We start from the raw sequence: 16,560 nt of genomic DNA, 5'->3' as shown, positions 1-16,560 counted from the left end.
AGGAATATTGGCAGGTGTTCTGGGAATAATACGAAACAAAGCAATCCGCCTTGGCATCTACAGTGATATTTAACAATGTTGGGTTATGTCCTGTTGGTATATATGAATTTAAATGAAATTGATTTTTCTCCATGGCTGACTCAAGCCTAACTTAGACTTTAAACTCAGCAGGAGTTCGTTTAATATGTATGTCCGCTGCAGCAGATGATTGTTGGCAGGGTGTATAATTAAAAATTAAGTGAGAAAATGTAGCATCCATAAATATTTCATACAGTCACAAAACTCTCTCTCTCTCTCTATATATATATATTGTGCACAGCAATGTGATAATTTTTATTCAGCAAATATGCATTAAATTGATCAAAAGTGGCCGAAAAAACATTTATAATGTTACAAAAGATTCTATTTCAAATAAATGCTGCTCTTTAGAACTTTTAAAGAATCAAAGAATTCTGAAGAATAAAAGGTTTCCACAAAAATCTGAAGCAGCACAACTGTTTTCAACATTGATAATAATCAGAAACGTTTCTTGAGCTTCAAATCATCATATTAGAATGATTTCTGAAGGATCATGTGACACTGAAGACTGGAGTAATGATGCTGAAAATTCAGCTTTGATCACAGGAATAAATTACATTTTAACATATATTCACATAGAAAACAGTTATTTTAAATAGTAGTGAGCAGAAGATACTTCGTTCAACTCTTTTAAATTTTAGTTTATGTATATGTATGTTTATATATATATACAGTATATATATGTGTGTGTATGTGTGTATTTACTCTTCTATTCAATTGTTGTTTGCTCTTAACTGCTTTCTAAAAGGTTTGAAAGATTTCACTCACTGAACACACAAAGCTTTTTCTTTTACACTAAGACCGAATCTTCCTTAAAACAGACAAAGACTTTAAAAGAGGCAGAGCGTTTTGCGAGGGGGCGTCCCATGAGGCCGTACAAAAACTGTAAACAGGGTTAAAGTAAAGCCAGACAGATATTCCAGACACTTTTGTCATTTTTACTTTCTTTGCCTGAAAACATTCTATTTAAGGTATAGACTTTATACTCTCATTTAGTCCAGAATACAGCTGTGAATTGCATTCAATCGACGAGTATTCAATTCAAGCTCTTTGAGGAATGAGATGAGAGAATATCTTTTAACTTAATAATGCACAAGGTGGGACAGGGTATAATGGTTTGAGCATCAGAAATTATTATAACGCATTAAAAAAAGATCAAGAGATCCTCTAGTTGGGTCAAAGCATTATATGCTGTGCAGGTTATGAAATAACTCCAGGTCTCGTCAGTTCAGTGAAGAAACTCTGAGACCTTTACCTCCATTGGTCCCCTTAGAACCCTGTGCGTCTCGGAGGTCATATGGTGTCCTCTTCATATTGAGGGTTGGATTGACATTCATTGTCCAAAGAAAAGCCTTGGATGAAGCACGGAGCACACAAAAGAAAACATAAAAGAGACTTGTGGACCCTCTGCTAAAGCAATTTTCTAAACAAAAAATGAACTGAAAGATGAAGAAGTCTCTAGAGAAATCTTTCAAAGAAATGTTCAGCCATTCGCCCTAACCTCAGCATGTTAATGGTTAGCCCTGTACTGCTTACATTATGTGAACTGGTTTATAAAGGTGTCCTCAGATGGTCTAAAGGTCATAAGAGTCCATCTCAACCCATTGGCAACCTTTCAATATTAAATATCTATTTTACAACTTCAGTTATTATGAGTTGGACAAAAAAAAATATATATATATATATATTGATTTTACGCTGTAATTTCTATTAATATTATATGTCATTTATATAAGACTATATAAGAAGAGATGTTTGGTCAAAGGTTTTCTGTACCCAGTTACATCTAGACAATATGAATAAAATAGTGAGGCAAACACCATTAACGTAGCATATATATGTTTAATTCGAGTGCCGGCCCTCACTTAGCATTGGTGACAGTGTCAGGAGGATGTCAAATCATTCTCACGTATACCAGCACTGAGGTGACGTTTTAAAAGCCATTAGACCGTCTGAAGGTCTGTGACATTTCCGGATGCGCTTCACTTCACATTTATGTTCAGTAAACTGTACAGGAACTGCTTCAGAACAAGAGTGACTGTAAAGTATTCATACGTCTGAAACACAGCTGTAGCATCAGACAGTGCTGAATTATAGTTTATGGTCTATATAGCTTTGTATAAACTATATAGACCATATTATAGTTTTGTCCATCTTGTGTCATGTTCAACTGTAGGTTAAAATATGTAAAATTATAAAATGAATATTCAAATATATATAATGATATTTATAATATATGAAATAGTCTTAGACTAATAAATTATATGGTATTTTAATATCTACTTCAAATATTTTATTCCAAGATTATATTATAATTCTTCTGATTTTAAAATAAATAAATATAGTCTATAGATTTTAATATTACATAATATATAATATTTATAGAAATCTACAAAATGTTGTATGTCTTACAAAAGTCCTATAAAATATCTAATGTTCTTATATATATATATATATATATATATATATATATATATATATATATATGTGTGTGTGTGTGTGTGTGTGTGTGTGTGTGTGTCTGTGTGTGATATCGAAATCTATAGAATTATTGCATTAGTTTTCTATTGCAGTAATAGTTTAATAAAATATCTAAACTTGTTAAATAAATAAAATACACAAATAAATAAAAAACAAAATATTTATAGAAATCTATAGAATTTTGCATTACTCTTCTATTAGAGTTGTAATAGTCTTATAAAATATCTAAACTTGTTAAATAAATAAACAAGCAAACAAATAAATAAATATAGAATTTTGTCTTTTAACTTGTTAAAAAGTCTTATAATAGTCTTAGAATAAAATATCTGAAGTTGTAAAAGAAATATAAATATAATTCCAAAATCATCTTGAAAAAGATACATGGTATATATTCTGTATACCTTTGTATGTTAATTAACTGCAAAGAATAAAATATCTAAAGATCTAAAACAAACAATCGTGACAAAATAATCATTTGAAAAAGTATTTAAATAATATTACATATGCAAACTGCATCTAGGCTGGGAATATTGCACAGCCAGAATACTGTGAGCAAAATTATGTAGATTATCTCACTTTGAATTCTGGAGAAACTATTGTTTGTAGCAGACTTTGGCCTGTGTGAGACAAATATAAAGCATATCAAGCGATTTCTGAAGAAGGAAAGTTGTTTTTAAGGCATCAGTGTGGGAATTCTTGACCCGTAACCTCTTTTCATGCAGAGAGTAAAATCTCCGAGGTCAGACAGAACATGTGCCCTCGACAAACCTGGTCTGGTTAAATGAGGTTCTGGTTATCTGAATGGATCTAAACATTTGTTGTTGTAAAAATCAAGCATTTTAACGTCTGAAAGTATTTAAAGTGCCTTTTCATCCGTATCTCTGTCAGCTTGTAAAAAGCAGCAGCTTTTGAATCATGACTTTATAATAGCAACAGACGACGTGACAAAGAGCCGAGATTTGCCGTCTTTTGCCCGTTAAAACCTTTCCACCTTTGTTTTATTCATCAGGAGAAATCGTGATGTGCTTCTTTATGCGTTAAGAGTGCAATGCGTGTCCCTAAACGAACTTACCACTGGCTTTTATCTGAGTCATGGCTTTGATTCTGCTAGATTGGATCTATAGGATTTTAAGGGGAATTAGAAGCGAATTTTGTTCTCTTTATAGCAGACCTTGATCAGTCACACAATCAGTCATTAATTAAAGAGATTAAGTGAAGGGAAAGTGATTTTCCGACTTGTCCTGATTGTTAATCACGACAGAAAATTGGGTTCAATTTGTGCAAAATGACAAACCGAAACACAATTGACCAGTTCTTTCTACAAAATTAGCACATTTTCGCCAATCAATCAACCAATTTATACGTTTCAGAGGTGTTTCTAGAGCGTGAAAAGTTATTTTACTGTTGAATAGTTGGATAAACTCTGTTTAATAACTGGATTTTGCTGCTAATCTGTTTTAGCATCATACTTTAAAAATATTTTGGTGAAGAAACAATTTTCACTCAAGTTGCTAGGAAATTTCACAAAGAATTGGCAATTAACACTTTGATTTAAATTTTGAAGTATAATGAGTGTTTTCTCCAATAATCTTTATAAAACCCTTTGTTCTGTCTTTCTCACATCTTTGAGGAGTTATATTTAGATATGACATGCCATTCTGCGGATAATGATATACAGTAGACAGAAAATACATAAAAATATACTTTTTTATAAAGGTCTAAAACTAAAATACATAAAATGAAAATGTTTTTTTCAAAGTTGGAATTAAAACAAAAATTATTGAAGTATGTAATATTTCACATCTTGGCTTCTTAATAGAATTTAAAACAAAACTAGACACTGTAAGCGGATCATATTTTAGGTGGAAATGCTGTCAGTCACTGAGTGTTAAATGGCTGTCCTCTCTCATTCACCTCTTCCAATCAAACGCCTCCTGTGTCTGCGCTGGAACGTGGGATGAAAACAAATCCGAGTGCCAAACGCTTTACACATGTGACACTGACTATCTGATGACTTCCTGCGTGGAAATGAAGAGGAAAATCTGTATCCATATCCAGAACCCGACTACTAAAACTACTAATTTGTACCTTTAAAGGTGCCCTAGAACATTATTTCACAAGATGTAATATAAGTCTCTGGTGATAAATAATCATGACTGTATGACAATCAGCGAGGAAAACAAATCACTCAGAAGTCAAAAGTCACTGTGTGATAAGGATATGGCTCATCCTCAAAATCAGACAGATCAGTGATAGTTGACCAGAATCTGAAGACAGAAAGAGAAAACAAAACAAGATTAATCACATATATATGTGTGTGTGTTTGTGTGTGTGTGTTTAATTCTAATAAAGACAGATAAAGCTAACTAAGCAATATCACATGAGCAAGAGTGAAAAACAGCGAGGATCACAACGGTCAAAGACGCCTGTCTAATGCTTGTTTATAAGAAATAGTGAAGACAGATGAAAGAACCGTGCGTGAAAGACCTCAAACGTGTGTTAGCTTGTCAAAATGATCCCTTGATGGTGAAGACAATGAAGCTGCAGAAGAAGATCCAGTGTCAAAACATGGAAGAGCCTCAATTGTATGGGAGTATTTTGGTTTTAAACACTATAAAGGAACTCGATCAAAAATGCTATAAAACCTGTACAGTAGATCATGTGCAGTCACTCAAAGAGGAAATATGACAAACCTGTCAGTCCAAACACAACATGGTTATATTCTTACCAAAGAAGAAATCCAGTGATTCTGAGCCAAATATAACCTACCCTTTCTTAAAGGGACAGTTTACACAAAAAATAAAACTCTGTCTCTCTCGTGTGTTTCCAAACCTGCATGGATTTCTTCTGCCGAACACAAAAGATGATATTTTGAAGTTTCGGTGACCACTGACTTCCACTGTAAGGGAGAAACACTGAGACTTTTCTTACTGAAAAGAAAATGTCTTCTTTTGTGCTCCGCAAAATAAAGAAAGGCATACAGGTTTGGATGACGTGAGGGTGAGTAAATAATGACAGGTTTGGGTGAACTATCTTTTTAAGAAGGTCTACTCATTGAGATTGATATTGTATAGTTAATCTATATACACTGAATTAATAATAATTAATAATAAATTATAATTATAACTATTATAATTAGGGGCCAATCACAGAAGGCGTGTAGGCATCTATTGTAATCATTAGTGTTCTTATTATTATTCTTCCGCCATTGAAGTCTATGGCAGCCCATAGTACCGTATGCTAAAAATTTGTGAGATACAAAAAATGGCTAAAGTGGTCTTGCCAGATTCGGGGCATGATGCTGAGTCGAATGATATCCAATTTTCCCATATCAGCCATTTTGGGCGTCAGCCATTTTGAATATTGTGCTAAAATGCTGTATTTTATTAACGCATCAGCGTATCATTACGAAACTCGGTATGGGTCATCAGCACGATGCCCTGAAGGAGCCTGAAAAGTTTCAAGCCAGCGCCACCTAGTGGTAAAATCAAATATTTCAAATATTCAAATACTTGTAACTTTGGGTGTGGTCGACTTATTTTTGTGAGCAATCTCCTTACACTCCTGAATCCTTGCCGAGTCCAATGATACCAAACATGCTAGGTTTCGCCTTATGGTTTGTGCGAAGTGGTGATTTAGCGCTTAAAAAACGAATATCTTCGAAACCGTTATTCTGATCGAGACGAAACCAGCGTAGGAAACACCGAACCTTAGCTGGTTAACGAAACGCTAATGCCCAAATGTCAAAATTTTGATAGGAAGTGGCACATTAAAAAGTCATCTATGGGACATTTTTTATGTTCTCATACATATAAATGTCTATAACTCCAAAATGAAATGTGATATTTTCACCAAATTTGACACACATGTTTGGGCTCACTCTGAGGACACATAAAAATGTGGTGGGATTGTGCCTCTTGGTGGCGCTATAATTGAACATGAAATTGCCATTAATTACAATACATTGTGATATAAAATGCTATATATATTATATGAATGCATTGGTGTACCATTACGAAACACAGTATGTGTTATCGGCACCATGCTCTGAAGGTTCTCAAATGGTTTGAGACAGCGCTACCATATGGTCAAACATTGCAATAACATTTTCAAAAAACGCTATTAGCTTAATATAAATGTGGCCTATTGTAATGAGACTGGTCTTAATTGATTCTTTGGGTCATGCTGAGAACATTGATGTCAATTTTGCCATAGTCAGCCAAACTCCCTGTCTGCCAGTTTGGTTTTCTTTAAAAACATACTTTTTTGAACTACTCCTATGAAACTGTATTCATATACCACAGCATCGAATTTGAGGCTTAATGCCAAAATGACTCTTGAGGCTGTATCTCTGCAATGCTTTGATATATTGACACCAAACATTGCGATTATCATTGTCACCTCACTCTGACCATACCATATTAATTTGGTCACAGCGCCACCTATTGGTCAAAAGTGATAAACCAGTAAATCTTCATTATTAACTGTATTTGTAATTTTTCAGCTCTTTTGCCTAAAATGATCTTAATAGATCTCTAATTGCTCACTGTTGTAGTTGGTCCGAAATGTGCTATATAAATAAACTTGCCTTGCCTTACCTAACAAATTAAATCAGTAATCTTTTTCTCTATGCAGCTCTACTACAGACCCTTTCCACATTTCACTCCACTGTACACTTGTAGATGGTGAGACTGAAATACAAATACAGACATTCACAGGATGAGATGAATCTTACTGCTCAACATACATGACATTGTTCAGTGCACAGTTTGGATCATTCAGTAGATCAGAGAACATATCGACTCCTGATAATCCCACTGGATTGTCTGTCAGATCCAGCTCTCTCAGGTGTGAGGGGTTTGAACGCAGAGCTGAAGCCAGATAACCACAGCTTTCATCTGTCACCTCACAGCAACAGAATCTACAAACACACACAGAAACAATGAAGAAGATATCTGTGACATCAGAACTCACAACAAACATTTGTTAAATCTGTTGAATAAATATACATCCATTTAATATAAACTGATAAAAGTTAAATCTCTCTCATTTCATAAACTATAAGCACACAGATTTGTACCTCCTGAAGGAAAAACAGCCGTGTTTGAGTAAATTTGGGTTTTAGCTACTGAGTAATTGAAATGCTCCATCAGCGGCGCCTTAAACTGTGCCATTTACACTCAACCAGTCGGCAGTCACGCAGTCATGCCTTATTTCAGTGACTTCATTTTTTTTGTTTTTCAATAACCATGCATAAATGCTATTCTCTCAAAAATAAAAACATGTACATAATGTTGCTCACATTTTATGGTAGCCTAGTTTGTGCTGAATACAGTGTAATGACACTGTCATGATCATCCGCTGGAGTGCCCTTGTTAGCCACCAGAGGGCACTCCACCCTGGATTATTGCCTCACTATATCGGACTCCATCTCCCATAATCCCTTGTCCCAGACTCATCACTGATCATTGCACACAGCTGTCTTCAGTTATGTTGTTAGTGTCTGTCTATTTATACCCGGTTTGCTTCAGTCATCATCATCGAGGTTTTGTATTTTGTTTTGTATTTGTTAAGTGCACTTCTACTATTTTTATTTCTTGTTTTTCTGGACTGGTTGATGTGTTTTGACTCTTGCCTGGCTGTATACTACTATTCTTTAAAACGCACTTGGATCTTACCCTAAGTCTCAGAGCAACCGTGACAGATACTTTAGCCATTAATATGTTTATAAGCAATTGAAAAAAGCACAAATGTCAGGGCATGTCAAAACTTCTCCAGGGCCCCAAAAATCCTCAGACCCCAGAGGGTAAATAGTGCTGTCAAAATATCTTTTTAAATACATATCTCTACTAAAATATGTTAAACGGTTCAATGCAGCTTTTCCGCAGTATCCATACACCAATACCGGTAGCACTTTCTCTCTCTTCTCTCTAACAGTGAGTTCACACACACCGCAGTTGTACACAGCCATGCCTCCAGTCACTCACTCAGCACAGCGGCAGGCCAGGCACTCAGACTCTCTTTCAGTTCGGTTGAAGGTTTTATGATAATATTACTCAACTTTAGCACATTTGTCAGCTAAACATTCATTCAATGTTTCCGATTAATGACCCTGTGCCACCACTGTTACATAAGGAATCGAAAACGTAAAACTTATAGCCTAACATAAAGGTCTCTAATGTTGTAATTTGCCAACCAACTAAAACTGAAACCATAATATGGCTTTGTGCCTTTATAAAACAGCAAAAGACAGTGATTTAATAAAGTCAGTCTGTGCTGCGTGTTTTAAAGAGAAGTGCGATCACTCAATCACTAGTGATCCGGTGTTAGTTTTCTCCAAAATAAAAGCTCAAGGGTTTATCTCTTCAAAGTGAAGAAATTAGGGCAAAAAGTATTGTAATTTCCCTACACTGTAGTGCAAAGTACAATATACTTATGAAATATTAATTTTAATTTATATCTTACAGTACATTTGTTTTACAATATATGGATATTACTGTCATATGAAAAATTATATAAATCATTATTAAATTATTATTATAATAGTTTGTCATCCTAAAACACCAGTGTCAATGTAATGTAGACTGAGACACTATATCACAACTAAAAAGATGTTTGAGTCCTCTTTAATGTCCAGGTACAAGTCAGTGCTTTTTCTTGATTTGCACACTGTACATGGGTTGAAGCTCTTAATTTTGACTTCTCAAAGTGCATCAGATTGATCCATTCAACCTTAAAATGTACAACATTTTCTTGTACAAAACTCATGCATTAAAAAATCTACTAAAAATAAATATAACTCATAATGCTTCAATATACTGAATGAATGAATCTCAAACCTCAGTCTCTTGAGCTGACAGTTTGGGCTCTTCAGTCCATCCGAGAGCAGCTTCAGTCCTGAGACCTGCAGCTTATTGTGACTCATGTCCAGCTCTATCAGACGGGAGTTTGATGATTGTAGAACTGATGCCACAAAATCACAGCATTGAGCAGTGAGTTTACAGCGTTCCAAACTGAACAGAATGAGAAAAAAACTGAATAATTACACATCCATTAACAGTGGTGTAAAGTAACGAAGTACAAAAACTTTGTTGCTGCTTTTTTCCATTTTTTTTTTAACTTTGAGTATTTTAATTTGTACAAACTTTTATTTGATATATTTTAATATACTCTGATATATTAAAATTACTGTTGTTGTGCATTAGAGCACGTTAATCGTTTTAATGTTAAGTCTTTTAAAATGTCATACTCTGTTTTTAGTGACTGAGTTGGATGTTGTGTAAGGATTGAATGAATCTCAAACCTCAGTATATTCAGCTGACAGTTTGGGCTCTTCAGTCCATCAGAGAGTAGCTTCACTCCTGAGTCAAACAGGTTATTGTTACTCATGTCCATCTCTATCAGGTGTGAGTTTGGTATCTGCAGGGCCCAAGCCACAGTTTCACAGTCGGTGTCATTGAGAAGACAGCGGGAGAGTCTGTAAAAACAGGATATTTGTCCATGTCATTTATTGTGTGTTCATCTTGTAGGAACAGTGTTTATAGTAACAGTGATAGGTTATGTTCTGTTCTCTGTGAACATTCAAGCTTTCTGGAAAAAAATTATAAATATCATGTATGCTGGAACTGATGTGACAGCCAAGAGAAAATAACTTTCAAATGTACGTCTATAAAATCAGTTTAGTTAATCAAATTTAGTAAATAGGTCAATGATTTTCTGTCTGATTGCATTTTTTTCTGTTAAAATTTGTTTTAAATGCATAAAAAGATGCCATATATATGTATTACATCTCCTGTGCATGCACTTACTTTAACTTCTCAAAAAACAATAGTTATTTGTAATTTAAAGTGTCAAAATATCATGTGGTGCGACCGTCCGACCATAACTTCATTCCATGATAGATATAGGTCCTAGATTGGCAGTTTTTGTGCTTTTATATTCAATCGATGATTTATATACATAAAGTACTTTATTTTAGTATCATTTGGAACAGATTTTTATGCAATTTGGGTCATTTAAAAAATATATTTTTCAGACAGTTTGTTTGTATTGTACAATATGAAATAAATGTTTAGAGCATGTAATTTCAGTTTGGTAATTATGCATTTATTAGTCATTTATTGTTTATTTACTTATAACTATTTCAATCTATTTTACCAAATACCACTGCCAAGCAAAGTTAAAACTGCTGGCCATAGGCAGCGTGTTAATTCTGATCCTGCAGCAAGAATGGAGTTACACCTTCCTAGGAGAAGAGTGAAATGTTATTACAGTTTAAAATATCTGTTTTCTATGTGAATATATAGTAAACTGAAATTTTATTCCTGTGATCAAAGCTGAATTTCCAGCATCATTACTCCAGTCTTCAGTGTCACATGATCCTTCAGAATTTATTCTAATATGATGATTTGCTGCTCAAGAAACATTTCTGATTATTATCGGTTTTCATATTTTTGTGGAAACTGTGATATATTTTGTTTTTCAGGATTCTTTGATTAATAGAAAGTTCAAAAGAACAGCATTTATTTGAAATAGAATCTTTTTGTAAAATTTTAAATGTCTTTAAATGTCTACTGTCTTTTGATCAATTTAGGCCTAATGTGTCCTTGATGAATTAAAGTATTAATTAATTTCAACTTAAATGAACATCAGCTTAAATGAAATGGTGCACTTATGTTTGCAATGTAATTTTTTTTTTAAATATAAAAAATGTTTATAAAATTTGTGTTCAGGAAAATTCAGTGAAATTTTTATAAAATCTGGTTTAAATCTATTTTTTGTATGAAACTGATTTTTTTTATTGATCTCTTTAAATAAATTTTTAATGATATTTAAGGTCTTTGTGTCATTTGGAGCGACCACACATCATGTGGTGTGACCGATAATAGCAATAACTGTATTAAATTAAAAAATTAAAAATCTAATTTCTGTGGCTGAAATATGAATCACTGATACAGTATGCTCAAGTGAATGGTATTTTTAAAACTTTTTTATCAGTCTTATGCGATTTACAGGAAAAATAAGTCTGTTAACTACATTTAAGAAGAACAAAAATATAAGGTCATTCATTCACAGAATCTCAAAAGAACTGCAAAAAATATTGACCCAAATACAGATTTTACTCTCCAAAATCAGTAAAAGCATGATACTTCACACTGCATCTTATGCTAAAATTAATTTTCAGAGTTAAAAACTTTGATTAAACAGCTTCAACAAGTTCCTTACATGGCTTTTCTGCAGCATCTCACAGCTGGCAGGAGAATCCTGTAGCCTCCCGATTCATAACTGTACATCCTCAGGTTGAACACATCCAGCACCTCCTCTGACATCAGCAGTACGTAAGCCACCAATGAGCACATGGAAGATGAGAGTCTTCTTTCTGGAGATGATCTGAAGTATCTTTGTATTTCTGTATATAATGAATTGTCATTGAGCTCCAGTAAGCAGTAGAACAGGTTGACTGAAGTTTCAGGTGAGATGTCATGGTTTTGTAATAGTTTTTTAATGCATTTGGTTATTTCTGTGATGCTGTCTTTGCTGTCTTCAGTGTGTGTGAACAAGCCTCTGAGCAGTTTCTGATTGGATTCCAGTGAAATGCCCAGCAGAAACCGTAAAAATAGATCTAAATGTCCTTTCCTACTTTGCATTGCTTTCCTTACAGCCTTCTTTAGTAATTCATGTACAGCAATATTTTTGTCTGGCTTGTCAGTGTGGTCAGTTCTGACCTTTCTTTGTCTATCTTTAAAGAAAAACTGCAGCTCGTCCATGTTCTTGTTCAGGTAGCAGAGGAACACATGCACTGCAGCGAGGAACTCTTGAACACTCAGATGCACGAAGCAGAAGACCTTCATCTCATGAATTGCAGCTTCTTGCTGAAAGATCTCAGTGAGCATTCCTGTGGACTCAAAGTCTTCTTCACTCACATCAATATCACATGCTCTCAGATCTTCCTCATAGAACACAATGTTTTCTTTCTTTAGCTGTTCAAATGCTAGCTTAGCTAACTTCAAAATCATTGTTTTATTGGAATCTAAGAGCTTGATCCGTTCTCTTTCTGTATTTCTCTCATGCTTCTGGCTCTTCATGTTCATCTGTATCAGCAGGAAGTGGATGTACATTTCAGTGAGTGTCGTGTTGATGTTCTCTGCATTGTTCCCAATGGGAATATCCTGAAGAACAGTGGCTGTGATCCAACAGAACACAGGAATGTAACACATGATGTAGAGACTACGAGATTTCTTAATGTGTGAGATCATTCTGGAGGCCTGAGTCTCATCTGTGATTCTCTTCCTGAAATACTCCTCCTTCTGCTGGTCAGTGAATCCTCGCACCTCTGTGAACAACCCTACATACTCAGGAGGGATCTGATTGGCTGCTGCTGGTCGTGATGTCACCCAGACGTGAGCTGATGGAAGCAGAGTCCCATTGATCAGACTTGTAAACAGTTCATCTACAGATGATCGCTCCTCAACACTCGTCACCATTCCACTGTCAAAATCCAAAGACAGTCGACTCTCATCCAGTCCATCAAAGATTAACGCAAGATTACGTTTATATATCTTACATATCTTTGTTGTTTCCAGTTTCTTCAGTTCAGGATTAAATTTCTGTAGAAACTCATGCAGACTGATCTCCCGGTCTTTAACGCAATTAATCCTTCGGAATGGAAGCAGGAAAACACAGTCTATATCCTGATTGGCGTTTCCTTCTGCCCAGTCCAGAATGAACTTGTGCACTGAGACCGTTTTTCCAATGCCAGCAATGCCTTTGGTTAGAACAATCTTTTTCTTCTTTTTGTTCAGTCTAAATATATCATTGCATTTGATTGAACTGTCCTGTGATTTACAAGGTTTAATGGCTTCATCAATCTTCATAATCTCATGTTCTTGATTGACTTCTTTATGATCCCCCTCCGTAATGAAGAGTTCAGTGAAAACATCCTTGAGATCTGCTTCATTTTCCTTTTACCCTCAAAAATGTGTTCTACTTTCTCCTTCATGTTCATTTTGTGAGTTTTCATGAATTCCTGCAGCCAGAAATCACCTGTTATGAAATAAACAGGAAAAGGTGTGAACAAAACAACACTGGAAAATTAAACACAAAATGTTTATCACATTGGCATGATTATAATTTAAAATCAACTGGTTTAAACCCAAGGTATTTAAATTTACAGCACTGAAAGCACTGTTGTGTACTGAGATCAATATACATCAAACATGCTAAAATAATTTCTGATCCCACTGTAAGGACGTGAGGAAGGTTGATTCACCTTCTTTTCTTCTGCGTTTCTCAGCTGGCTCTAATGATATTTGCGCTGTGAAGAGAGAGAAAATAATATAACTTTATGTTCATCACAGTATCCTGAAAAAGGCACATCGTCAAATTTCAACACTTTATTAAGCAGCACAACTATTCAACTATTAACTAAATCAGCATATTAGAATGATTTCTGAAGGATAAATGCAGCCTTGGAGAACATGAGAATCTTCTATCAGAAAAAATCTGAATATACGTTTCTATGAATCCATTCTTCCTCTCGTTCTCTATTCTTTCCTTTATTACCTTCAGTGTAGTTGTTCTGTAACTCTTCAGCCAGCTGGTTCTGGTTCATCTTCCTCAGGATGTTCAGTGTGATCTTCACAGCTTCTTCTGCTCTAAAACGCTCCATCATTATATCCACTATATAAGTGACATCAGCCTTCTCCAGTTTACCAGCTCCAACGGGTCCATCTTCTTTTAAGTAACTCTTAAATCTCTTCAGATCTTCTTCTATCAGGTTATCTAGAGTATCATGAAGCAGCTTTTTTACAGATGCCATCGTCCTTCATGAACTGTTGGAAAAGAGAAAAAGTCTACTAATAGATGCACTTTTATAGCAGAGATGAGCACTTTTATTTCAGTGTGCTCATCAGTAGATTATTGTTTGACAGATGCAGCTGAACGCTGATGATGATTGAGACTCATCATGATTCAGTTATTTAGTTATTCCAGTTCTGTACAATCTGAAGCACCTGATACACACACACGAAGGGCCGTATAGGCCATTATTGAAAAGCCTCTTATAAACATTAGTGAAAAGAAAAACATTGATCAACCACAGTGAAATTCATTCATACACAATACTGAAAAACCCTCTTACAAACACTAGTATAAACATTGATACGACTATCTGCCATTGCTTAAAAGAGTTTGTGAGACATGCACCAAATTAAACAGAAATGTGACCACAGCTTTCTTTTCAAGTGAAATTAGCTCTCATCATCTACTGAAATCTTTTCTCATTTTAGTAATGCGTATTAATTTCACTAATGTTGATCAATGTTTTTCGTTTCACTAGTGTTTGTAAAAGGCTTTTCAATAATTCTGGCCTATACAGCCCCTCGTAGTAAAGACTGTAATCTCACGCCAGAGCCTCCTTTCAGACGTGTAACATTCAATAAAGGAGTATCAGTTGTGCTGCAAGAATCTTCTGTGATCACTGGAAACATGACACTTACAGTAACTTAAAATATTCACTAACTTACCTTGAATAATGACAGTATTGCAGATGTTTCTTTGTCCTCCTCTGAAATGGCACCTGGATCATCAAAAGTGCTGATCTTTCTTTCACATCCGTGCTCTCATGAAGAACTGTGTTTCTATACTGAACTGTTTTTTTTCTGTTGTGTTTTTTCCAGCATCCCCTGCAGGAATAACAAGTTTGCGTAATAGTTCATCTATCTCTGAGGTAAAGACTGACTTTTTTATGTATAAAACTGACTTTGATATCAGGAGATGCGTGGAGATCCCTGTTTACACCTTATAGCTCATAAGCTCATTTAGTTTCAGTTTAAAGCGGATGTTGAAGGAAGGGGAAATGACAACATGAAGTTACTCAATCTCAGAAGACACAAGAAAAAGCTCTTAATGTTATTATGCACGTGTGAAACCTTCAGGAGAGATCTGAGCGTGTTTATGAAGATTAAACTCGGATTTGGATCGGCATTAATTTTAAAAGCGAAAGAAAGATGAGATTCGGCTGTTTTCATCTATTGCTATCCTATGTTTAAATGTTTTACAACTTAACTGAGCAACATAAAATATAAATATAAAGTAAAAAACTTTATATAAAAATAAAGTAATGAATTGAATAAAACGTTGTTTAAATGTGGTGAGTTTAAACGTGACATCTATGAAAGAGTGTAGCCTGTGTACAAAGAAGATCGCAATGCTGACAAGCCATGTTCAGTAACAACTCTTGGATTTGAAATAAAAATAAGTAAATATTGTTTGTGATATACAGCCGCAGATCAGTTGCGCACTGCAAACGCAGCATGTGTGAAAGCACAATAGCGCGTGCTGCTCCTACAACACATCCGCACTGCAGACGGAGCATGTGTGAAATGCCTGCTGGACCCGCAGGACACCTGGAGGAGCGTCATGATGGACATCAGCAAACCCTCCGGAGAGCCCAGATACACACAGCTGCACATCAGAGCTTTAAAGAGAATCTCTGGATGTTCACAATCAGATTGAATCAGAATCAGTTTCCACACAATCAGACCTTCAAAGCGATATGTATAGAAAAATAAACGTATAATTTATTAATATTTACATTTAAGTTTTATATTTTATATTTGTTTTATATATATTTTTTATATTTATTTTACATTTGTTTATATTTTAATTTTAGTTTATTTTCTAATTTTATGTGGGGGTTTTTATTTTTTATCTAAGGCTATCTTGTTCTATCCATCCATCCATCCATCGTTCTGTCCACCCATCCATCCATCCATCGTTCTGTCCACTCATCCATCCATCCATCCATCCATCCATCTATCCATCATTCTGTCCATCCATCCATCCATCCATCCATCCATCCATCCATCATTCCTTCCATCCATCCATCCATCCATCATTCTGTCCATCCATCCATCCATCCATCATTCTGTCCATCCACCCATCCATCCATCCATCCATCCATCCATCCATCCATCCATCATTCTGTCCATCCATCCATCC

At 35.0% G+C, this 16,560-nt stretch overlaps 1 protein-coding gene across 1 annotated transcript; it reads right to left on the bottom strand.

Annotated features, from left to right (window-relative positions):
• Positions 1-4,248: 4,248 nt before the first annotated feature.
• Positions 4,249-15,381, bottom strand: LOC127507607 (NACHT, LRR and PYD domains-containing protein 12-like). Its single transcript, XM_051884851.1, has 8 exons — positions 15,084-15,381; positions 14,122-14,390; positions 13,829-13,873; positions 11,785-13,602; positions 9,863-10,036; positions 9,399-9,572; positions 7,307-7,480; positions 4,249-4,826 (listed from the first exon to the last, which is right to left on the bottom strand). Exons 4-8 carry the CDS (start codon positions 13,431-13,433, stop codon positions 4,748-4,750), a joined length of 2,250 nt encoding a protein of 749 aa, XP_051740811.1. The 5' UTR covers positions 13,434-13,602; positions 13,829-13,873; positions 14,122-14,390; positions 15,084-15,381; the 3' UTR covers positions 4,249-4,747.
• Between the last annotated feature and the right edge of the window lie 1,179 nt (positions 15,382-16,560).

The sequence above is a fragment of the Ctenopharyngodon idella genome, chromosome 24 (genome assembly GCF_019924925.1).
Source record: "Ctenopharyngodon idella isolate HZGC_01 chromosome 24, HZGC01, whole genome shotgun sequence".
In the NCBI taxonomy this organism is placed as follows: Eukaryota; Metazoa; Chordata; class Actinopteri; order Cypriniformes; family Xenocyprididae; genus Ctenopharyngodon; species Ctenopharyngodon idella.
This window is presented reverse-complemented; position numbering and strand designations above follow the sequence as displayed.

Coding starts and splice junctions, on each gene's coding strand:
- LOC127507607 (XM_051884851.1), bottom strand. CDS start 13,433: ATGAAGATTGATGAAGCCATTAAACCTTGTAAATCACAGGACAGTTCA. Junction 10,037..11,784: donor AGATGCTGCAGAAAAGCCAT/GTAAGGAACTTG, acceptor CTGTTTTTACAG/ACTCTCCCGCTGTCTTCTCA. Junction 7,481..9,398: donor TGTCAGCTCAAGAGACTGAG/GTTTGAGATTCA, acceptor GTGTGTTTGTAG/ATTCTGTTGCTGTGAGGTGA.